Genomic DNA, 26,758 nt, shown 5'->3' with positions numbered 1-26,758 from the left:
AAAAAATTGTATATATATGCTGTTACGTTATGTTTATTGTTTTGTTTATTAATTATATATTCAAATTTTGATTTCAATAATATAAATAAACAAATATTTGAATATAATTTCAATAGGTTTAGACTTTTGGAAGTGGACTTAAAGTAATGGTGAGATTTATGAAAACCATTATATATATGTGTGTGCGTGTTTTACCTGTGTGTGTAAACAATATATTTGTAGATTGTGATTATATACAATAAAATTAAACGAATAAATTTCAGCATTGCTTTTCTGTACATTTGGTGTCTATTTCGTTTCTCGACTTACAGTGGTACGTGGTACATTTTGTTGCGTATATCTTTTAAATATTATTGTCAACTAGTTGTCGTCCACAACTTCGCTTGTGTTTTGATGGATTTGTTTACAGGCATTACGCACAAAAAGTAGAAGGAATTCAATCTTGCTTCATACCAAATTTCAACAAATCGGTTCAGTGGTGTGGCAGTGAAAAAGCAAAGCAATAGACAGACAAGTAGACTTAGTTAGGAGTCACAACCTACGAGATAGAACAAAATAATTTACTACAGTTTTGTAAACCTGAAAAAAAAGTGGACAATAACCCACAATAACCATGTTTTATCCTTTTCTTATTACGAGACATAATGGCTTATTTTCGAAGCGATTTTAAGCAATACAGCATTAATCCTTATTCAATTAATTACCTTAAATACATTGTGCATTTAATATAGATTAATATGGTCCTTATAGCATGTAATTTAAAGGCATATTTTCGAAGATATTACAGATTTAAAACGCAGGGACACAGCCGTTAGTATTGTCTTATGACTGATCAGCATTGCACCAGTGCGAAGCCGAGTCGGGTAGCTAGTTTTATTATAAAATTTTGTCAAGTTTATATAAAAATCCGAAAACATATTTAGAAAAGAAAAATTTAAATAAAAAATTAATATATCTATATTAAAAGAAGACCATTGACCCGAGGAATATATCTGACTTCATGAAATTGATTAACTTAACGAATAACCGGTATTTATTAATAAAATAAAGTTATCAATAATCGAACGGCAAACTATCCTATCAAAAGTTAATATCTTTGACTTGTCTTTGGTCAGAATTGTTTGGATAGTAAAGTAACAACCACTTGACGTACTGCTGGACTAAGACTTCCTTTAGAGAGGATCTGGGAGGTGATTGTTATACATACTTGGTTTTTCATTTCACAAATTCACGTTTAATTAATTAATTTAAGACCTTGCTCAACGAGAACTCATGTACTTTATAAACGGAAACACAAGAAAATTCGGAGGTGCTTGTCTGGATTGAACCCGTAATCTTCGGTTAATATTGATGTATAAGGTTTGAGCCATCTCAGCTTAGTACGTGTGGTCTAAAACTATGCAGGAGAGTATACAATTTTGTTGGAGTCATAAATATACATGATACGACCATCAAAGAAACGGCATTCACAAGAAATAAATATCTCTATAACATAAGAAGTCTCTCAATTTTGTCCTTGGTATATAAAACTTATTTCACAGACACCTGACCATACCATGGATAACATTTATAGCGTTATCTGTTATCGTTCAAACGGTAATACTTATACTTGCTTTTCGGTTTGAAGTGTCTAAGTTATTGTATTTACAGGACCTAGGGAGGTAACTTTTTTTTTTTAGCTTTATCAGCCCGTAAATGTCCCACTGCTGGGATAAAGGCCTCCTCTCCCTTTGAGGAGAAGGTTTGGGGCATATTCCACCACGCTGCTCCAATGCGGGTTGGCGGAATAAACATGTGGCAAAATTTCATTGAAATTAGACACATGCAGATTTCCTCACGATGTTTTCCTTCACCGCCGAGCACGAGATGAATTATAAACACAAATTAAGCACATGAAATTTTAGTGTTGCCTGCCTGGGTTTGAACCCGAAATCATCGGTTAAGATGCACGCGTTCTAACCACTGGGCCATCTCGTCTCAAGTAAGGAGGTAACTTAGTGCCCTAGTTTAGTAGCTTTTTTAGTAGTTAATCAAAGGTATGTTTAGTTTAAGAAATAAAACTTCCCAGCTGTTAGAAAGATACGACGGTAGAAGATATACAACGAATGTTCAATTGTGTGCCTTACAAGAAAGACAGGTATTGGTCGTTAAGTCGTTTCGTCTCGTTCTATGTGGTCCGTTTTGTGCGCCTTTTGATATTCTCCATATGGAATCATCTGACTAAATATAAAGTCGATGTCAATGACCCTTGCATATACGCATGATATTAGCCGACGATTTCGGGTTCAAACCCAGAAGAACCTCTGGTTTTTTTTTTTTCGTGTGGAGTGTTTACAATTTATATAGTGGTCCTGATTTGTCCCAATGAGCAAGGAGATGAAGGAAAACATCGTGAACAACCAAGAACATCCAAATCTTCTCCAAAGGAATGTCTAAGCCCAGCAGTGGGCATTTACAAGCTGTTTCTATACTATTCAATTAGGTGAAGTTAAATTCCTTTACTTAACTTACATTTTACTATATTTTTCCGATTTTGTTATTATAAATATTGGTATGTGTATATATACCTAAATGGTACCTACTATTATTACAAATTAGTATGTTTGTTGATTAATAACTCGCAAACGATACGATGGATTCCATTAAAATTCGGTACTTAAGTCCTTATGACGACCTCCGTGGTCGAGTAGTGTGTACACCGGTTTTCATGGGTACGCCACTCCGAGGTCCCGGGTTCGAATCCCGGCCGAGTCGATGTAGAAAAAGTTCATTAGTTTTCTATGTTGTCTTGGGTCTGGGTGTCTGTGGTACCGTCGCTACTTCTGATTTCCATAACACAAGTGCTTTAGCTACTTACATTGGGATCAGAGTAATGTATGTGATGTTGTCCAATATTTAATTTAATTTAATTTATTGTAAAAACTGCTATATTTTTCTAGTTTCTGTCTTAATAATGTCACCTGACTACTGTTACGAACATTCAAAACAATCAAAACTACAGTTTCTAGAAAGCTGCTATTTGAAAGATAGATGTTTTAAAGCCAAAAGCTTTCTTATTCTTATTTGAGCTTTGATCTTGCTTAATTATGTATAAGTTTTTATTTTACTGCAACCTTTTTGGAACTTGTGAAGGTTTTAAATCAGGGTCATGTAGTTAATTATACAAAGGACAGGTTCTGTATACATCAATCTGTCGTTAAGAATTCCTATAAATTGATGGTATAATGCATATTATATACCTTTGACGATTACGAAATTACGACTAATTGAACGCTAGTATTAAAATATTCTTCATTCAAGCAGGCTCATAAAAGAACTTTTGAAATATGTTACAGAGTTGAATTAAATTAAAAGTTACCACCGGTTTAGTGGTGGAAGCGTGAAGAGGTAACAGACAGAGTTACTTTCGCGTTTATAATATTAATATATAAAGACACCGACAGCATTTAAACACTCACTGCCATCTACGTGTAACTTAATAAATAACACATTTTAGTCTTTGTGAGTTTTGTGTAGGCCCGTTTGGGTAGGTACCAGCCACTCATCATATTCTTCTACCGCCAAACAGCACTGTTTGTTATTTCTGTGTGTTCAGTTTGAAGTTAGTGAGCCAGTATTTATTTATTTATTCTTTATTGTACCCAAACTTAAAACTAAAAATTACAATATTGCTACACAAAGATGCAAGAGGTGCAACAGGCGGCCTTATCGGTCAGCAGCGATCTCTTCCAGGCAACCTTTGGGCAGAGGATCATAATATTTACAGTATAGACCTCAGTACCCAAGATCGGTGACGCATTTGTGATATGAGGAATTCTTACACCGTCAATGTCATTGTTGAGTCTGCCAACCTATGTGGCATTAAAAAAAATGCTTACCTATTAATATTTGTATAATCTGTGCAAGTAGGTACTCATCAAAATTACAACGTTTATTCGAGTATTTTATCAACGGTAAGCGCCTTAAATTACCTCGTAATTTATTTCGATTGTGATAACTCTGTTACAAATAAATCAAGTTAAAAATACCGTTAATTCGTTTCGAATTTAACTTTAAGATAAGTAACAGTTATCTCATGCATAAAGAACAGATATAATATAATGGCGCAGACATTTCTATCTATTTGGTATTCATATTTTTTTAGTGTCAGGTGTCACTCCTGACTTGCACTGAATCCACTTACGAACAAAAGAAATGTCGATCTTCTGCTGAACGATTTCGGCCATCCATTCACAAGTGAGACTAGTCGTTTACGCGGAACTTTATTGTAGAGCACAACTGTGTGAATGCACTCTTATGATCCGATGAGATAACTAATCTGACGCGCCTCGAGTATGAACACCGTCAATTCGAAGACTCTCAACTGATACTGAGAAGTCGACGCAAATACTTAACATTTTTAATGGTTCGACCCGGAATTTGAGTCTAAGACCTCAGGTTGTACAACCTTAAATACAGGCAGTAAGACAAAGAGTCGGACTGACATCTTGCGTAGCATAAACTCGTTATAAGCGCTGTAAGATATACATTTGAAATATCAGAGATTATAATTATAAAAATTATAGTCGCCAACCTATTGTTAGAAACCCGTTTTTAAACTACACAATTCTGGTATTGCCAGAACTTGAAGTGACAAAAATAATTAATATGATGGTAATGTGTATACCAGTATTATGTTATAGAGAATTATTTACGCACATATATATAATTATGATGCCTTAACTTTGATCTAATTCCCAAAGTACTTTATTATTAGTATTTTTATCGATCCTGACCCCTTGGGCTATAGTCGTCCCAAATCCTAACACAAGTGATAAGCCTAAAAGGAGGGGTAAATAGGAATATAAGTCATTCTTTATTATATTTTATTTATATTATATATTAGGTATATATCTGTCTGGTAGACAGCTTTTTACTTCGACATAGCGAAAATTATAATTGATACATGAAAACTTTATTTAAGATTAGGTAATAAAAATGTACAGATATGTTTACCACGGCGATATATATCTATAACAGGTAATAATCAGTAGCGAGTTTTTTATTAAAAATTTTGATAAAATATAAATGATTGATAGGTACAAGCCAGTGTTAATACAGACACAGGGGACATGACATCTTAGTTCCCAAGTTTGGTAGCGCATATGAGAAACTATTAATATTTCTTACAGTATCGATCTATGGGCAGTGATTTGCCGTTTCGCCTTCCTATATGACATAATAAAAATATCATTTAAGCGTTTTCTGCTAATTAACATTGCTAATTATTGTTTGCAATTTGGATCAGTAGTTTCGAAGATAAAGAAATAGGTATTTGAATAAACATATGCCATTAAAAATGATCTGGCCTGTTATCTAACGCACTCAGACAACGATCACAGATCCAATAGAATAGGGAAAGCTATCGTACTCCTAAATACTTTACATATCAATGGAAGTTTATTTTTGTAAGGAATAGTCAAAGTTCGACGGATCAATAACGTATTGTAACCGTAGAATTCGCCCCCCTTTAGTACGGCAGCGGTCATATATAATAAGTGTCAGTTACGTCACGACATATTTCTGTATGTATGCATTATGCCTATGACTTTTAATCTAAACGGGAAAAAACCGCCAATATATAATTGTGTCTAGGTATACAACGTCTGAGAATTATTTCTTTGTAAATGACAAGTAGAGTTATAGGCAACGCCGTGGAAGTCGGGTTTTCATAATTAGCGCAGAACTACTAATTACACGATAGATTAGACAGACAGAACAAAAACACGATATAAATTGAGTTATTAGTTTCTAAGACCTACTTTAATATAATTATTTAGTTCTGAGCTTTTAAATGATTTCATAAACTGTCAAACGATTACCAATTTTAAAACGTTTTGGGTACAATTTTAATAACACTCTTTTTTATGTAAATAAAGAAAAATATTCCAACCTGTAGGTTATTATAAATTAACTTCTCAATAGAAACGCTCGTAAAGTAATACGTATTAAAACTCCATGGTGATTCAAGTGTGAATAGTCTTCAAACTAGATTATAAAACGAGTTTGTACGTATATCACATGACGGATGAAACCACAACAATTTGATGCCTAGTACAAGCCAAATAAGGCTTATATTAGGTTGGAATATCGTTAAAATATTCGTACGTTTTTCATTACGCCTAAAGATCAAAATAATAATAATGGAAGCCTTTTACAGAGCAATAAAAAACGCACAGTCTCGGATAAGTGATTAAGTTGAAACTACAGTTGCAAGTAAGCAACACTTGAAAGACATAAGTACTAATTTAATTAATTAATGAATACTTTATTTCTTGACCGCTGTTAAATTATTGTGTGATATTTGATGATATTTTTTGGTTACTGACGAACGGTCCACCTCATAAATGATCGGAATCCCCTTCAGATATTCACACTGTAATATTAGTCATCTCTTAGATAGTCCACCACCAACCTTGAGAACTAAGACGTAATACCTCTTATGTCTTTAGGTACAGTGGCTCCTTCACCCTTCAAACCGGAACACAACGATAGTAAATATATGCCATAGATTATTAAGTAGCAAGGAATTAACGTAAAATCTTTGCTATCCTGTTTATTATATTAGTTTTAATACAACACTTGAACAGTAAATATAGACCAACGGATCACGTGTAGCTTAACCAGAGGTCGCTGGTTCAAATCAATCAATCACAATGAATATTGTCAACTTGTTCTAAATTAGTGTTTACAATTCATGTTATGCGCAGCGGTTGAGGAAAACATCGTGAGGAAACCATGAGGAATTTTTTAAGTGTACATCCGTTACACCGAAGCCATGTCGTTGTGTATTGAGTCCTGAATCCCTTTCAATAAGGGTCAAAATGAGTCATTTACACCAATTGACCCAATAACTTCCAAACGAAAGTATTTGTCAAGTTTGAGTTTCACTTGTAAGAACGCGAAATAGAAATTTCTAATATGAAGTCTGATTTTAAATATTGATTTTATTTCATGTAGCTGGACTACCTTCAATAACAATTGTGAATTATGAAGACGTTATAGACAATAACACTTTTTCTTAAAATTAACTCATGACGTTTGACCATCGTAAAGGAAATTGAAAATTGTTTGGAGACTGATGCCAAAAGATGCCGTCTCCTTCTCTCGAATGTACAACCAATGAGGACAGAAAGAGATAGATCTGTTTAACTAAACCCTGTTTAAAAAAAAGTTTATAAGTAAGGAACAAGACAGCATTGTAAAAACAATATTTATTTAACCGCCAATCTTTGTAAGTAATCGTGACCGATCGAGTTGTGACCGGGCAAGAGAATAAATAAACATTATCTTAAATTAGATAAACAATATCAATAATCATCCTAAAAATTTTAACAAATACAAAGTTATTTGTCAATAAACTCTATATTCAAAAAATGTGGATTATCTATAGAAGACGTATAATCAAAAAAAAAAATTACACGAACACTACACTCGATATGCAGCAGTGTGCGTGCGCGCACATAAATAAAGCCGAGCATTGAAGGCACATAAAATTGAGCGAGCAAATTTTAGGCACGGCCTCTTAAAGATACATTTTAAAATTAAATTATAAACGCGTTTAATACCTTTTGTAATTACAATGAAAAAAAAATACGATATTTTTTGTTTGTTTGTGTTAATAATTTATTTTTTATTATATTAATAAACAAAACAAAATCTTTTCAGTGGTAGATGACCGGACGTATATAATTAAAAGCTTTTTTTTTATATACATGAAAAGTCTTTACATTTATGATCAATTATGTAATATAATTAATTATATAAACTCAGTTATTCTGTTGGCTTGTAGTCGAATACAAAAATTAAATTAAAATTCTGTAGTTGTCTTTTTTTTATAAAATCAGTCTTGGGTTCAGGTAAATTTAAAGTGCCTATGTTTTGTTTATGTACTCTTACTGTGATTGACTTAAAAGATATTTAAATAAAAAATAGTAATGATATTGGCAACCTTCGATAAGTTCCTTCAATTATTTTGAATATGGCAAGAATATCGTTTTTGATTTATCCATAGTGTATTTAAATTTAGATACATAGAACTAATTGATTCATTTCAGACGCCCCTTTAACACATCGATAAAACTTAGGTATTACAATTTGGGTCGTGGATTCCATTGAGAGCAATCAGTGAGGAAACATAAAACATATTGGAAATAGTTGAAGAGTTGATTTTTTTAGATAGAAGTTGAGCGAATGCCTTTATAAATCTTGAATCAACACCCTATGTCACTGTGAAATTCACTGAAGAATTCCGTTCGATATATGCAAGTTTCCTCAAGATGTTTTCCCCTCTCAGTGTCGAAAACAAAATATAATAAACAATCTCAAAACATAAGATATAACATATTATATAAGCACAAATAGTCTATAATTTTATCCGGTTTTAACTTTCGGTTAAGATTCAGTTGAGGTTTATCCAATGGATAATCGGTTCACTATATTATACTTTTTGAGATTTAAACTTATAAGTTTCATCATATATGTCATATATGTCATATATGACACTCAACAACATGTGTTTAATTAAAAATACCTCTGTTATAAAGTTTATATGATTAGCATTAACATTAGCAGCCTGTAAATTTTCCCACTGCTGGGATAAAGGCCTCCTCTCCCTTTGAGGAGAAGGTTTGGAGCATATTCCACCACGCTGCTCCAATGCGGGATGGCGGAATACACATGTGGCAGAATTTCGTTGAAATTAGACACATGCAGGTTTCCTCACGATGTTTTCCTTCACCGCCGAGCACGAGATGAATTATAAACACAAATTAAGCACATGAAAATTCAGTGGTGCCTGCCTGGGTTTGAACCCGAAATCATCGGTTAAGATGCACGCGTTCTAATCACTGGGCCATCTCGGCTCGGATAAAATTTATATGATAAAAAATATTTTTATATTATTATGATAGAAATGTTTTATTGTGATTATGTAATCGAATTCCTAATCTAACTACATGAATCATGGGAAACGTCGATACAGATAAAAAATACCGATAATGTTACACTATCACAGATTAAAAATATGCAAATGCTGCATCCAAAAGTTCAATCTACTTATTATATAGAATGAATTAACTTTAATTGTTATATAGTGTTATAGCTTCATACCTAAACTTTAAATTTTCTTTTATCTTCGACATGACATTTTATCTTTACGGAATATTATTAAACAAACTTCAAATCTAGCGTCGGTTTATAATATTTAAACTGTTGTTTCAATAAGAGAGATAATATCATATTAAGTTTAGAAGCATTGTCGTTACATTTCTTGAAATAATATGAGATAATTTTATCATCATCATCATCCTCCTTCCCTTATCCCAATTTTATTTGGGCTCGCCGCAGCATGTCTTCTTCTTCCATACTTCTATGTCTGACGTCATCTCACAAGTTACATTCTTTCACACAATCAATCCATCGTTTTTTTGGTCGTCCCTTACCTCTACAACCATCCACGTCAATGCTCAAGACCTTCCTCACAACATAGTCCTCATTCCTCGGCATAACATGCCCATACCATGACAGCAGATTTCCAAATAGCTTCTTGGTTACCGGTGCCACATTCAGACTTCCTCTTATGTACTCATTCCTTACTCTAGCCATTCGCATAACACCACACATTCCTCTCAACTTTTTCATCTCCGCTACATGCAGTTTTCTTTCAATCATCCCTTTTGTGGCCCAACACTCTGATCCATATAGAACAGCAGGTCTTATAGATCTTCCCCTTAAGTTTAAGGGGAATATATAATAATATGATATAAATAGGACGTATGAAAAAGAAAATCATATATTTTTTGAAGTGATAACGATATACCCTCCGTATATCGTTTCGTTACGTAACGCGTTACGGCGCCAGTCTGTCGGACTTCCCTTTCTCTTACGCATACAGCAGCGGTAGGTAGGCTTCTTCTCTCTCACTCTACCCACAGCGCTAGCCGTATTTTGGTCAGTTTAAGTCATCACTTCTTTCGGGCGTCCCGAGACGCACATGTATTTTTTTTTTGAATTCGCAATTTGTACGCACTAATCTTAAGAACTAAGATTCGGGTATTATTTAAACCATAGAAGGTCCGACTATATTATGGATCACGGAATTAACTTTTACCAAATTATATAATTATTCCGTTTGTAATTTAAGCTCTGATGACTCCAAGGTTAAAGTACCTTCGAGTAATAGGGCAAGAACATATCATACCTTATCTTATTGCCTTCACTGGTGATTCGCCCAGAGACACGTAATTGCCATTCAACGAGTAAATAATCCTAGCATTCCTATTTATAGCTATTATTATTAAAGTAAATAGTACTTATGTAATAACAAATAATGGTATGTATTATAAATGTGAAAGTATGTCCGTTTGTTTATCCTTCAATTACGGTCAAACGCGTGCGGATCCTTATGTTAGAAATGTAAGTCGATTATTTCTTGAATATTTAGTTATTGATAGCCTGTTGAGTAATTGATTTAGTTCATGTTTTCTAAGTTATCTTTTTTTCTCAACAGTTTCGTTTTACAATCCAAAGTTATTGCTTTAAGTTTTATACTAATCACTCTATATAAAATGGCCTACGTAGTTGGATGTTATTTGATATGAGCCGCCATGACAGAAATCCAGTGAGCAAGACCAAGTAGTACGATAGTCAGTCGAGACAAGTTAATAAAAACCCATGCATTTGATTAAGGTTGAACTTGAAGTTTGGAATGTGTGATGTTTTTTTTAGATATGTGAAGGCCGATCGTATTTGATTAATTATTCGATATGCCTTTACTGTTTATTATGACCAACAAATAACAAAATACTCTATTCGATACATCCTAACACTAATGACGCGCTTTGGAATATATTGCTTTTTTTTAAATTGTGTTTTAAGGCAAAGGTTATAATTTAAAATGCCAGCTGAGTTCGCAAGTAAGTTTTTATATTTATCTAGATAAAAAATATTTAAATAATCGATAATTTGATTGTGGATATAATTTCTTAAAATAGAGTCAATTTATATTTATATATGTCATGTTTCATTAAGCACACCCGTCCGTGTTTTCATATTGACTTCCTCGATATACATTTCGGCAACTTCGAAGACAATAAATACTCGCTGCTTTTGTATGAAATGCCCTGAAGGATTCCCTATGACAGCGAATTTGAATTTCATTTGCTAATAAATAGTGGAATTAAAGTTGTCTTTACGTTTATAAAAAAGCTAATTTGAATGTCATGAAGGTTCATACTCTAAAATAAGAAAAATGTGGCGTTTCTTACTATATCTAATCATATGTAAAATATCAATGCAACAAACTACCACACTAACTATAACGACAAACTATTTTCTCCACTATCCGTCGGACCGGTGCTTTTTCTAAGATATCAGGTGTTCTGACTTAGGCGTGTCAACATATTAATTGTGTATTCCGGTCGTGTTCAGGAACGATCGTTTCGTCACTAACAATAGAATTCCTAATTTCGCTTTTAATGAAAAGCAAACAAAAATTGAACATCGCACACACACTTTGAGGCGCAAAATTCCTTTTAGTATGCTAATGGTGTGCTTAGAATAATAATTAATCATAGCTGTTGAACGCAACTCTCTATCTATTTACAAATCAAAAAATACTTTTTACTAGACATGACAATATTAATTATTTTGTATGGATTAATGTCGAACGGATTGATCATAACACTAAGCTGAGAAGGACTAAGCCCAAGGGATGTAATACAAACCGATGCTCTTTTAAACTGAGACAAGACATCATTTGTTTTTATAATAAATCATTCAGTGAAGGATTACGTAACAAAACCAGGAGGGGTGAACTTGTGCAATATTATCACACCTCATATCACGCTGTATAAGATCACTCGGTTACGTCAAATTATTATTCCGCTAGTCACAGGACTATTGCCACCATGAACATCGTCGTCGAATTTTATATAATCTGTACATTTGGTCTGTCTGTCCATAATGTTAATAACGTAATTAAAACGAACAAAAGGTTATTTATTGCGTGCAAATTAATACAATTTGACACGAAAATTTTGATTGATTGCGTTTATTTTAAGGATAAACGAAGAAAGCCATCGCCATCTTAATTTATTTTTACAATTATTAATGTATTATATTGAGTTATTATCATAGCACAGTGTAAATAATCTTGATAATATATTCATTATAGACAGTCGTCGTAACTTATAGACATATTTACGTCAACATACTGTTACATCATTTCGTATAAAAAATGGTTTCCATACAAGTCACGATTCATAATAACTATTTGTTACGAGTAAGATTTCGGTTTTAAGAAATATAATTTTTATTAAAACATTATTTTTTGAAAAGTAAACAATTAATAGTATCTAATACATATACTAAGTGTGCAAGCCCGTATGGGTAGATACTCTTACTACTCAACAGATATTCTACCGCCAGACAGCAGTACTCAGTATTCCTGTGTTCCGGCTCGAAGGATGAGTGAGCCAGCGTAATTACTGACACATAACATCATGGTTTTCAAGGTTGGCGATGTAAGGAATTATTAATATTTCTTACAGCGCCATTGTCTATGGGCAGTGGCAACCACTTACCATCAGATGGCCCATTTGCACGTCAGCCTACCTATACCATAAAAATATAATTTTACTTTTATATCTTAACGAATATGAAGATAGTTTAATTGAACGCCAGTTTATCCTGAAAACGCTAATCTCCGGAACTGCTAGTCGGATCTGCTTGGATTTTAAATAGTCTATTTTTTATACAGAACGTTACTACTTGAGAAAGTGATGTTTATCGTGAATGAAACCAAGTTGAGCGACTAGTAAATTCATAACACAGTTGTGTATTCCTAAAAATAAATTATGTGGGTAGTTGAAAGAAATAATTAAGAAATTTTGATCCCTTGACGTTACATCACTATGAACTGCAGACTACACTTTCTGATCCGGTTTAATCCGGCTCATAATCAATGTGAAGATTATACAATTCGGATATGACTAGCAGACATTCTGGTGGGGGTTCTATTAGTCAAGCAAGTGTGATAGAAAACATATAAAATCGTAATATTTCACACAATAATCTTATCAGTTGTTCACATCAGCGAACATTATCGATCGATAATAATTGTTATCGCGAATTTTTATATATTTTATCCGACTACAAAACATCCGAGAAGGATAATCCGAACAGTTCCAAACATCCGAATACTAATGACGTCACTAAAATCTAACACCGGTAAACTTCAATCATTGTTTATTGATTCATCTTTTTCTATCATTATTGATTTGACGTTCGAAAGAACGAGACAGAATTATTTAAGTAATCAGCTCGTTAACAACATTTATAGGTAAAGATGTCAACGCATTTTAATGCATAATTTACATCATCGGCTGGTATCAGTTTCGTCGTACACAAAAACCGAAGTCGAAACCCCTAATAAGCAAAATATTGCTACTCTCATTTAAAGCATTCGATGTACTTTATATAAGAAAGAAATGTATGACAAAGTAATATTTGTTATATGAGATCCCAGCTGAGAAGTGAATTTTAAGATCGTTGACTTGATTATCGGCAAATGGCTTCTGATACCTGCATAGTGAGAAATCCTACATGACAGTATAAATGTATAATATGAACCTTAGAGTAATGAAGTGTCGCGGTGTATTGAATTCCGCACCTTTCTCCTCAACAGGTGACCTTTACCTTTAAAAAAACCGTTACTTTTATTTATAACACGGAACTTTAGAATAAATTTAATAAAAACAAAAATACTTGTTACATGACCTTAAGGGCGTTTTGCTTCTGGTATTACTGAATTGGATATTTTGAAATATTACTGAACCAACCTTAAAAAAGTTCTAAATTCAAGGCTTTCCAAAACTCCTCTTAACCTGTGCAGCATTACGGTTCCGTATCAATTTGATTTTCTTTTCTATCTCAACTCAAGTATTCAATATAATTTATCTGTGGCAACACTTTCGGTACATAACTTAAATATTCTCAAATATAATTTTCTGGACAAAAAACATCAGTAAATTTGTTAGTTTGGCGTAAAAACAAACTCCTATTATCTCCTCCTTATAAGTATTTTTTTATGTGATAAGTAGACAGACTGGCAAATGGGCCTGATGGTAAGAGGTCACCACCGACCATAGGCATTCATTCCATACATTTCCAATGCGCCACCGACCTTGGGAACAGAAATGTATTGTCCCTGTTATTACACTGGTTGATTCACACTCACACTCTGGTCTGTTACCTGTCCAGGTGGTCTTGCACAAAACCCTTCCCTCAAGTAAATAGTCATTTTATCCTGTCTATTATATTTACAAAACATATAACAAATACCTGTGCTATTTAGTAATACGAATTAACTACAATTTTTCAGTTTTATGTAATTCCAAGGATGTTTTTAAATGTTTCCGTGAGTCGTGCCACGGAACTTTTCGGGTTTTTTTTCTTTTATTTACAAGAAGACAGATGGACCAATATCCACCTGTTGGTATGAACCACCAGCTCTTGCTAAATACATTAGCATTGCGAGAATATAACCATTTATATAAACTTATTATTATTAACCATCTGTCTGTCCCGACATTTTGCGAGTTCTGTTCATACAAAGCTAAACCTCCCATTTACCCCCTTAAGTTAATCAATCACATCAAAATGGCTGAACAGACAGAATGAAATTTAATAAATTAATTTAATTTTAAATAAATAACGCTTAAAGCTTATACTGTTTAAATTCAAATTACGAAAAGGGGTGTTTGACTTAATACGTTATTACCGATGAAAAATATTTCATTGCATCATATTAAAAATAATAGCGTTATGTTTTTACTATTAGCGACCGTTTTGTCTGACCACGGGTTGATAAACAAACAATTGTAATGCGTGCATTTAAGCTTGACGTGTATGAAGTGCATTTATACAAAATGGCGTCTTTCTTTAGGATCAGGGGCTGTGCTACTTATTTTACTATTATTATTCTGTGGTATAAATTAATGGATTCAATCATTATTTACCATCCATTTAATCTTTATAATATCAAATATAATAAGAATAAAAATATAATAATAAAAAAAGGAAATGGAAAATAACAATGTATGTATTATGAAATAATCAAACTTTTATTTAAATATTACGTATGAGCTAATTAATAAAATGCAGCGATTCTGTAAGTAACGCTTGAGTGAAACTTTATTGATGAGTTTATGCTTCGGTTTACATTTTACTGTCAAGATAACATCGATTTAATCATACTGAGGCATACTGACAATAGTAACAAAATGATATAAGGGCAATAACAAAATAAAAAAAAATCGATTAAAAAATTAAGGATGTGGTATTATTGAACGCAATAGTATATATGGCAGTAGTATTTAACGGTGAAGGAAAACATCGTAAGGAAACATGCATTTCAGATCAAATCCATCAAAACTAGGTACATAATGAGCAGCGTAGTCAAATAAGCTTTGTATGTACATCTGTTTTATTAATATAATATTCTTTATATGTCATCAAATTCCGCTACTTCAGTAAAATAAACGTAAATGCAACCCCACAGATTATACAAGTTGATCCTAAAAAATGATTTGTTCGATTTTTGTATTCCAGTCTAAACAAGGTCTATTTTAAAATTTAATTGACTGTATTTAATTATTTTTACTTATTGTCTATTTTTATAGGCAAAGATTCGATTATATTCAGCCACTTTTTATCAGCTTAAATGAAGTGCTTAAAAGTTCATACAAATAAAGATAAAGCGTGCGTTGTAACTATTTACAACTTACTATTTATTTCAACAAACAAACAACTTTATCTATTGTACAAACGTGATCTATCTCACTGTGATGCAGTGCAAGGCAAATATTTATTTTGTTATAAAACAAAACGAGACTTGAAGGAAGTGCTGTATTTGTTAATTTTATTTTATTATTCAAACGCAGGTAGAACTTGTCAGTTGCGAGCGGTCATAATTGCGGCAACGGCCATGTTTTATACCTAAAATGTCAATACAATTATTTGCTTATTGGCGCTCAGTTGCGCCTAGTGAACACAGATTATTTCGTCAACATAGATACCTAAAATAAATCTATACTTACTGACATTATATATCACACCATAATAATTAGAAATTTTTCTCTCTATCTTTCTTCGCAAATTCATGATTTTAATTGTCTAAATTGAAAAGTTTTTAAAACTGAAGTAAACACAGATAATCAAATAATATGTTAATTTTGCTTTTGGATGTATATAAATTAATCTTTTCGGGAAGTACGTTCTTGTTTTTTCTTACCTGTCTACAGTAAAATGATTTTCTGTGAACATTAACGCAAATTTTTGCTTCGCAAGAAATTTAGGTACACACGATTACCAAGTCTTGGTCCAGAGCGATCTCGAAATACGTCCGGTTGTTATAATTACATGTTTATAATAAAAAATGCGTTTTTTTTTGTTTAATCAAGTTATTAATAATATAACGAATCAACAGAGTTTCTTATCGATCTATCATCGACTCAGAAGTAAATTTAATATGGAATATTAAAAACATGGGTAATTTTTATTAGTAAATTACACGCGAAAAAAATTAAATTAAGTACATTAATCAATTCAAAAACATGTACCTAATTCCTTATTAGTGCGTCATTAATCAGTAATCATCGTTTGAGCAATCTTTTTGATTGAGAAATGCGATTGTCACTATTGTTTCCTTAATGAGAAGGGTCTTATGACCTTCAGGCCGCAATATTACCAAGAACGTCATCTTGGCTTAAAATAAAATAATACTGAGCAACGCGACATCATATCAACCTACAACTAATTGTATGTTATTTGTTTAACTCGAAAACATAAACTATTCAAGTTATAATGTTGAATCTTATTATCCCGAAATGTGCGGCGTTATAAAGATTGTTAATATTTTACTTCATTTCCTAAATTATTATCTTTACAGACTGTGATTTCGCTTTAAGAAGCTCATTACGATGGTGTCTGATTTATTGCCAGTTTTTTTGTGTTGGTGCTTCTGTTATTAAAATAGGTATTATGTAATATTGAGGATCCTCAATAAATTTCGGGTTTAGTCATTCATTTATAATGTTTAAAATGGCATTCTTTAATTTGTAAATACGTAATTTTATATATGTATTCTAAGCATTAAACGCAATATGCAAAATATTGCCTAAATTGCTTTTACAGTGATAATTAAAAAATGCAGCGAAGAGTATGACAAAAAATTACATATTCAGTTTATTTTTATTATAAGACAATTTACACATTTTACTATATTTTGAAGTTCCATCGACAGTAATTGACAATTCAATCAAGTTCAAAAGTGTTTAACAACAGACAAGTAGTAATTGTCCAAATTGAAGGTGTTATCGAGTTTATTGTCTTACCTGGTTAGTAAGGACGTCTATGACGACATAGGCGAGGTACACGATCTCTTCCTCGTCGGAGCCGAGCGCGGCGCCCCCAAGACCCGCGGTCCGGACATGCAACGCGCATACCCAACCTCCGCTAATCATAGCGCCATGTACTGTCTCACTGCACTCTCAACCACACTGTCCAATTATAAGACGAGTTAACAGCTCACTCGCATACTAATGTCACTAACGGGATAGTTTCGAGTCCCGAACAAACGAAAATTCACGACTCCGAAAGCACTTTAGAAACCTGACGGTTACTTAACTCGCGTGCGGCGCGGGCGGCGTTTTACCGCTAGTCGTCTACGTAAGCCGTTTCCGTAAGTGAAAATCTGGAATTAACATCACATTCGGTTGATACACGAATTCGTACCCGAAACTCGAAAGTCAAATGGCTGCTCGTTAGTGGCCGATTCGAGATTCGTATTTTCAACCCAGGCCCGGACACGCTTGAAAAGTTTTCGTTTCAGTCACAGATTTCACTTTGTACGATGTGTGTGATGAAGTGCAAGTTTTGATGGATATTTTGTAAATATTTATAAAATTAAACGTTTTAAAAACTAAAGTCGACACGTTCGTGCCTGTCGGATCGGAGGATCGACTGCCGCTAGCTTGCCCCGCGTTGACACTGCGCAGGTAAGCGCCAGGTGAGCGAAGCGGCGTTGCCAAACCGTGCATTATCATTGATGAGATAGCTGCCGCGTCACGACGGACTTTACGCCTTGCACACAATAAAACGCCTTTCGAACTCAATTTTTCGAATACACTGAGTATATTAAAGTTGCAATGTACAATAAATCATCACGGTGTACTATTTCGTCAATATAATGTCATAGATTATTTTGTTTGTGAAGGTTTTTATCTAGACGGTGGATATTGTTGTGAACGTGTTAATACATTGCTTTCATAGTTCCGCGGCCTTGTTAAAGTTATGGAGGGAAAGTGGTATTTGATTTTGTTGTCAGCTTAATGTCGAATTATTGAAAGCAGTGTCGACATAACATGCGTTTATGAGGGTAGGTAGTTGTTTTATGCCTCTGTATTATAAATATATATTATTAGGACCTTTATATACAAAATTATAAACAAATAATAGTACTAGTAGTATACATAAGTAGTAATAACTACTAATAGTAGACTAAGTTTTCGATTTTGGAACATATTTATTTCAAATCCGAGTATATTTTTAAACTTAAATTTGTATAATTAATATGTTTTTTTAACTATTAACTAATGTGTTTTTTAACTATTAATTAACTATTGTCATGTGCGATGTGCCTCGTGTTCGTATACGTGTGGGAATAACTTAAGATGGCCTTCGACTATTTCAAAGAAATTGCTTTCATTTCATCTACTTTCCTACCTTAACGCAAGTAGGTTCATTTATTTAAGCGTCATACACACACAGACAGGCTGAAAATTTACGTATAAAATATTCAGGTAATAGATCTGCTTCGGAATTATTAAACATGAGTAAAGTAAATTACCTACTGGCGTAATTCATTTAATTCGAGACCTTGTGTGACCCCAACAATAGACGTCAGCTGAGTGACAGCGCCGTTTTCTTTAAATTTTAAACTGTTTATTGTTACACAGAAATACATTTTATTTTTATTTTTATTACCTTGCTTCTAATACGATTACTTGACATATTAAAGTATAATATATAATACCGAATTGTGATGTTTAAATATTTATTGCACATGTTTGTCATATATATTGGTTTATATATAAATCCATACGATTCATGTTCCTTACTAAGTTTAGGTTTAGTTATAAAAAAAACTCCTTCCTTGCTGTTCACTTTGCCAGCGCGAAATCATTCAACAAGGAAGATAGATATAATTATAATCGGTTTACCTATAGCTGATATCTATTATCTATAATATTTGACCACACGTTTATATAAGTACTACTAATAATAATTTGTAGGTGAATTGACATTTTTATTTTATGAAATGCGATCCATTTTTTTATGCCTCTGTCTATGACGCAGTACCTTACCTACCTGTTTTTGGAACAGTATAAATGTCAACAAACCATAATATATAAAAAAGATGTTTCTTTCTGTTAAGTTATTATTTATACTAATATTATAAATACTTACGTAACATTAACTGTCTGTCTGTTGCACTTTCACGGCCTAACCACTAAACTGAATTGGAGGAAATTTCGTATAAAGCAAGCTTGAACACTAATGATGAGGAGTCGATCCTTCCAATCCAGATAGCCAACCCCTAATACAAGTTTTTACATTATGATTATAAATTTGAATATAAAAAGCCAATTGAAGTATCTATCTATCCTAGAAAAGGTTTCGGGTTGATTCCAAGTTTCAACCACACCACTTAGATATCCGAAAATCCACAACAGCGAACAAATTCAAGAGAAGAGCGTACTCCTTTCTTAAAGGCCGACAACGCACCTGCAAGCCCCGCAGTGTTGCAGATGTCCATGGGCGGTGATAGTTACTTTCCATCAAGTGAGCCTCCTGCTCGTTTGCCACCTATCACATAAAAAAAAGTTACTTAGTCTATAAATATAGCTATTATTTTTAATTACAATTTCCTGTCAAGCGTTTATTAAGAAACAAATACTTATAATATGAGTGAACAAAATGACGATTGCAAAATAAATCAGCAGCAATCGACATTAAAACGAATAAACACAATTTGATATTACAGATTGCTTTATAATGAAACAATTATTGGTACCTAGGTGCCTACTAGGTTGTATGTTCTTGCTGCACGTATATGTTCAAAAATAAATAGTATTTGTTAATAGTTATTTTGATTTTGATTATATATTTATTGGAATAAAATCTAATTAGGTACGTATTTTTCCCTGAAAATTTGTTTTAACATTGAAACCGATCAACGAATAATAAAACAAAAGACAAATTGAGCGCGCGATTTATTAAAGTGCAGCAACTAAAGCGAATACAAAATCATAAACGATGCAAATTTCTCTTTAAATCTTTATGTAATGCCACTTTTCGAATGTTTCGCGGGTTTGAGGTTGTTGAATCACTTTTGATTTCTTATAAATTAGTTGCAAATTTTGTATAAGTAGGTATCATTATAATAATGTCGTTAAAATGAATAATATCATCATACTCAATTGAGTCCAATTCATGTAGTTTTTTTACTTATGAATAGTTTACGGTCTAAGTAAATAGATTCATGTACAATTTTAAATTAAAAATAGCGTTCTGTTTAAACCACTTGAAACAGCGGCATAATAACATACTACCTATGACATGTTATCATCGAAAATTCTTGACCAAAGTGTTATTTTATTCAGTTTATAATTATTGATTATTAGCTAATAAATGAAACTTTATACTAAGTAAAATTTCTATAAATGTCTTAATTGAACAATAATTACTGAACGTTTGTGTCTATGCAACTCTACAATCTAAACTGTATGCCCTTAAAATCGAAAGTAATTAACAGTTAACAGATAAATCTGGCACTAATCCAAGCGTGCGCGCCGCCCAGACCGTTCTTACGCCTGATTGGTTCGTTCAAGCGTTAAATCCAAGATGGACGCCCACAACTCGGATTACTGTAACAATAAACATTCCCGGTGACCCATTTGTTGCCTACAGTTTTGCATAATCATTGATTACATACCGAATGATTGAAACAATAAGGTTTAAATTTGATTGATTTGTTTCGTCATTAAAATTTTTACGTAACTACACTTTTATATAAAGACAAGTGATAGGATTAATGGACTACAACAGTTAAGTAACCAAATGACACATTTAGTCTAAATCAAAGTAACTTTTTAACTAAAATTAAATAAAGAACAACTATCCGTTACTAGTGGTACGAACAAATTTTCCGAAAGCTATGCAACAGCATATATGCATATAGCCGATTCCAGTAGGAATAAAAATAAACAAACCTTACATTTAAGTATTTCATAGCGATTTGCTAATAACTCAGCTATATTTTGCATTACTAAAAGTTTATGATTAATATATCTTTATTTATAATACAACACTGACTACTTATATAAACTATTTTTTTCTAAAATCCCGATAACAGTTTCGTCGACGTTCAAATCGCCATCAAATATCGTAGATTAATCATGTTCTCAACCAATGATATCGCATCAATTTACTGTCAAATGTTTTTTATTTGGCTTTTTTCCTCTTATGGTTGGAATAATATTGTAAACATTAATACGTAGGTATATTTTTTTCTTATAATTTAAAAACAAAGTTATTTTCCAAGTGTATTTTCTCAGACCTTATAGCTTAATCTAACAAACTTGCATCAAAAGTTTATAATTTAAAAATCAAAAACATTTATTTACATATAAATTATTAACATTAAGCCTTTAAATATATGAATTCAAAAATAGTAACTGTATAAATCTTGACCGCGTGGAATGGTAGCAAGAATGCTAGCAGCATTCGCCCGTTGAATCGCAATTCCGATCCTCTGGACAAAAAACGAACCAGCCCTCCCATCATCATCATCAGTGGAGGCAATAAGGCGAGGTGTTATATTGTCTTTTAATGAAGTAAATGATGAACTGCTAACCTATTTTATCTTATTTTTCTAATATCTTAATCTCAACAGTAAGTATACTGTTACACGTGTTTTAAATAACTACTAATAGTAGTTATACATATAGACCGTTATGGTTATATTATTTTAATTAATTTAATTATTAATATATATATTATTAACTGCATGATTAGAATACTATTTAATAATTATAATAATAAATAATACACGTTTACAGCTGTGAATTCCGCCAGCGATGCATTAGAAGATGATGTGTCTATAGCCCACCGTTTTGGGTCATGTTCTCAAACATCGCGACGCCTCTATTTTGGCATACTTCGAAGAGAAGCGAAGTGATATTCCTCTATTATCGGTTTAATGAATAGCTATTTTCAAATATTAATTTTATCAAGTTGTTTAATGTTGTACAACGACTGTGTGGACAACGTTGTGAAGCTGTAATATTTTAAGCATCGCTCAGTATCACTGTAGTAGCACGCACAGGTATTACTATGCTGTTCGTAAATCTCTTCAACCTCAACAACTACCCATCCGAGGTAAGGAATTTCATCTCAGCCTGGGTATGTATGCAGTATAGCGTGTTGTCCTGCTGTTCAAGTAGAAGTGCACCTTTGTACTTTAAATCTGTAAGGTCGAACAGCTATTTATATAGGATTATGTTACGAATATTGGTTTCTGCTGACTGTATTGTTTTTTGTTTTTTTTTGTCTCTATTGAAAAGAGCTACTGTGGAATATAGATGCAACAAGTTCACATTACTCATAATATGTAAGGTGTTCTAATCACTGGTCATCCATCACTATTATAACGCCTTAGAATGTTCGATAAAGATCTCATCCAGCAGAGTCTGCTATAATTTAGTTTTTGGGCGCTCTTTGACTATTTAAAAGTATGTGATGCCGTTCTTCATACCTTAAATGACGAGACTGAACCGATACATCGTTCCGCTCCGGCCCTAGAGTCTGTTGCTGATTAAATGGCAGCCCTTCAAGTCAAAGCTCCGAGATTTTACCACTCAACATCATCATGGTGGTAGCTTTGTGAACGTCCAAGGTAGGTACACTCTTCAGATTTCAGAAATACTTAATATTGTTGTTGTTCAGGTTTGAAGGGTGAGTGAGGCTGTGTAACTGCATACACAAGTTCCCGAAGTTAGCGGCTCATTGTCTATGGGTGTTGGTGACCATTACCTATACCACAAAAAGTAACTATGTTAGAGGTACCAGTTAAGTGATACTCGATAAAACACTTCAGGATCTTGCCCCTTAATTAATACAATATTCTAATTTATTTTATTCTCCTTACCAACATTTTGATATGAATGTTATAATATTACGAAAGCCTTTGCTTGTAATGTTACCACACAATTTATTATCTCATTTGTATGGTACCTACATAGGCCATCAAAAAAACCTACTTGCAGAATCACAAATCACGTGTCTTTTGTTTCGTAACTAACTTAAAAAATATATTTTCCTGTACAGATAAAAATCTTTATAAGTGAATAATTTTAGAAATTGGAGTTGAAGAACAGGAGGGGCGCAGTACGTCGCTCAAAATCAACACTGCTAAAATATTTTCTTAATTATTAGCGAATTTTACACCTCTACATCGTCAGCTGAGAACAATTTCACCAAATACATTTATTTTATAAGATTCTTACAAGCCCTTTTGAAGCATTTAATATGATTAATATATATTAGATGTTACCATGTGTTCAGAACGTAGATTAGCGAAAAAAGCCGGCTAGAATGATGTACCTAGTTAATCTTTTCCTCCAAGTACATGATAAAAGTATATTAATTTAATTGCCATACATGCATGGGGTGCAAATAGTAAACCGACGTCGAAAAGTTTAATACTTTTGAGTGATTTTATAAATTTTTATATTTTTGTTTCACGGAGAAGGAAACTTGGTGTTACAAGTTTTTCTTCTATAATTCTTTTCTTTGTCTTTGTTTCTAATAAAATAAACATCAGTCTTGTGCGTATTTATCAATATATATCTAAACGCGAAATATCACACACTGATTAATCACGAAATTAAAAACTATAACACCTACAAACTTGAAATTTAGCAGGTAGGTTTCTTATAACAGACTACGAAATTCCACCCCTAAGGTGGTAAAACGAGGCTAGAGAAGTTTGTGCTTTATAAATTTCGCGCGGGTTCCGCAATATTCAGCTAGTTCTATATATTTTTAATATATTATTTCAATTTTCCAATATTCCACTAATCAATTAAAAAATATCTTAATTAGTTTTCCTTTAATAATTAAACCCAATAAAAGCTTGTATCGCGTTCCTTGACGAGGTACATAATATGGTCGTGTAAATAGAAAGCAGAACTTTACGATTTAAAGCGTTTCCAGATTTTATGATATTAAACTGTGCTGTATCACGTAATATAATTGTATAAACACACTTTAATGAAATAGTACTTTTATGTGCGTAATAAAGTACCCAGCTGGCTTATTGCCTGTGTTAAAACACGCCAATTAGTACCTAGCTTCCAATCAGCAATTTAAATCACAAAAAACCATTTAAATATAAACGAAATAAGATGTCTGCTATTATTAATTAAAAAATATAATATAAGTTGTTGTTAGGAGATGACGGACAAAGAGCAACACGTCTAAAAAACGAGGTTCATCAGTCCAGACCCATCTTAGTTCTGAGTACAAAAACATACCGAGCGTAAAGTATTGGACAATTTGTGAGGCGACCCAGAAGTAATATGTTTTATAAGATCACTAGAACGCTTGTTTCGCTTTACACAATGCTGCATTTGTCGTAAAAATTATTCAATTACATGTTTTTATTATTTAATTTTAATATAAGTTAGTCACAATTGGTCCAAAACAGTTATTTGTTTGTTTTATGTGTGTAACATTAAAGAATTTGAAGCAGTTACTTGTTAACATTTTAAAAATAGATATCTATGAATTATAATTTTATAGTTAGGTACTCAAATTGTCAGTAGGTACAACAAAAACTATGTAATTACTATGCAGTAAACAACCATCCTCTCAAAAATGGAGACAAAAAGTTGTACCTGTGATATTATTATATTTAATTTGTTTAAAATAATAAAAACATAAAATGTTTATTATAACAGTGGTTTCTATTTTAAACTATTAATGCCTTATTATATCAAACATGTAATTTGAAAGGACTAAGGAGAATTCAGGCTTGAATGCACTGTCTACAAACGTCAAATTCTTTTTTTACGGCATTTTGTTATTAAATTTGTTAAGAATCGTATCTTATTCAGCCACTAGTAGTTTTGAAATTAACAATACAGTCATGCTTGACCTAACCGGTCTTTCCCCAGTTGATACGCATCAAGATACCTTCAAAGGTGGATACTTTTTTAACTTGCAATTTATATTTTTTAAATGTTATGACCGTAAAAAGAAAGAACTAGAATGTTTTTTTGTTTTATGTCTAACTGCGGCACTATTATGTACTAGATTTTTTCCTCAACAAAAAAGTCGTCGTGAGTTAGGAAGTATTATTTATAATCAAAACGTTTTTAACCTTTTAGTCTATAAATATGTACAACAATAAAAAATATTAAATATATTAATCTCTCTGCTTCCATTTTTGATATCTGTGTCAATTCAGTGACGTCCCGTGTATTCCTAAGTCAAATTAGTTGATTTTGTAATGTTTTATTATTGAATAGTGGCGCAGTCGCTACCTATAAGAAGTATTTTTAACATAGACGGGAATTTTGAAACCTGGCTGTAATAAAGTCTGTTAAAAGACGGAGCACGCCTATTAGTGCATACAATCAAGCAAATAGGTGCAAAATCCTGTTAATATGAAGCGTCTTGTTTTTAATATTTTTCTTCAATAATCTGTGGTCCTATATATGTTATCACCTAGAAAGGTTTCATCAAATACGCATGTCTTATATATGACATGTGTCACATAAACTATTGACCTAATTTGACAAAAAAAGGTTACTAGCTTTTGTTAAGCCCTCTTCTAAAAAATAGCAATATCGCGTACAATTCATTTGCTATTCTGTACAATGAAATTGTTAACAATATGAGATTGAATATCTTAGACTTTAAATGTTATTGTTGTTATGTATGTTAATTATAATATTATGTTAATTATTAAGAACTCACAAGATGCTTTTGGTGTATAGTATAAATAAAAACGGTCTTACGACGTAAGAGTGAAAACAAAGAGTTGGTGATGACTTAAACACCGATTTACCCATCCCGTTCTTTCATCATTGATGTAACATTAGAAAGAAGAGGACACAGCGTTGCTTAACAAAACACCCCTAAGTATTATTTATAGTTAAAGACGTTTGGTGGTTTTCCTAATACATGTGACGTAAGTTTAATAAATGTCACGAGTATATGATATCTTTGGTAAGTTACTGCCAGTGCCGCAAAGTGTTTAGTTCTATGAAGGTTACATTGACAACAAATATTTGTTAATCGTAAAAATAATTGACGTTAAAAACTTTATCATTGAAAAAACTATTTTATCAATTAAAAATATTGCGTCAGTATGTGTATATTTTACTATATTAAGCGACAATATTAGCCTTGGGAAAAATAATTCCCTACAGACCGACAAGAGCTTAATGCCACCGGTACGCAATTATAATATCTTTATTTCTAGGTTAGGAATATAATTAATAAAAAATAGTAAAATTGTCTATGTTTTTGTCATTGTCTTTGATTATGATCTCATATTAGAGAATACGCCAGAAGGCTGTATGAGTAG

General features: G+C 32.5%; 1 protein-coding gene across 2 annotated transcripts in view; it reads right to left on the bottom strand.

The window, feature by feature from the left end:
* The window catches only part of LOC125073587 (RNA-binding protein fusilli), a 95,738-nt gene extending 77,662 nt beyond the window's left edge, over nt 1–18,076 (bottom strand). Inside the window, exon 1 of one of the 2 annotated variants that reach the window (XM_047684465.1) lies at nt 17,436–18,076. In XM_047684465.1, the coding sequence (XP_047540421.1) occupies nt 17,436–17,564 (129 nt within the window). In that variant the 5' untranslated portion in view covers nt 17,565–18,076. The remainder of the gene's footprint in view (nt 1–17,435) is intronic. The other variant, XM_047684466.1, reaches the window with a different exon arrangement.
* Nucleotides 18,077–26,758: the final 8,682 nt, after the last annotated feature.

The sequence above is a fragment of the Vanessa atalanta genome, chromosome 24 (genome assembly GCF_905147765.1).
Source record: "Vanessa atalanta chromosome 24, ilVanAtal1.2, whole genome shotgun sequence".
NCBI classification, from domain to species: Eukaryota; Metazoa; Arthropoda; class Insecta; order Lepidoptera; family Nymphalidae; genus Vanessa; species Vanessa atalanta.
The sequence above is the reverse complement of the archived record's forward strand: the minus strand, read 5'-3'. Positions and strand labels throughout refer to the sequence as shown.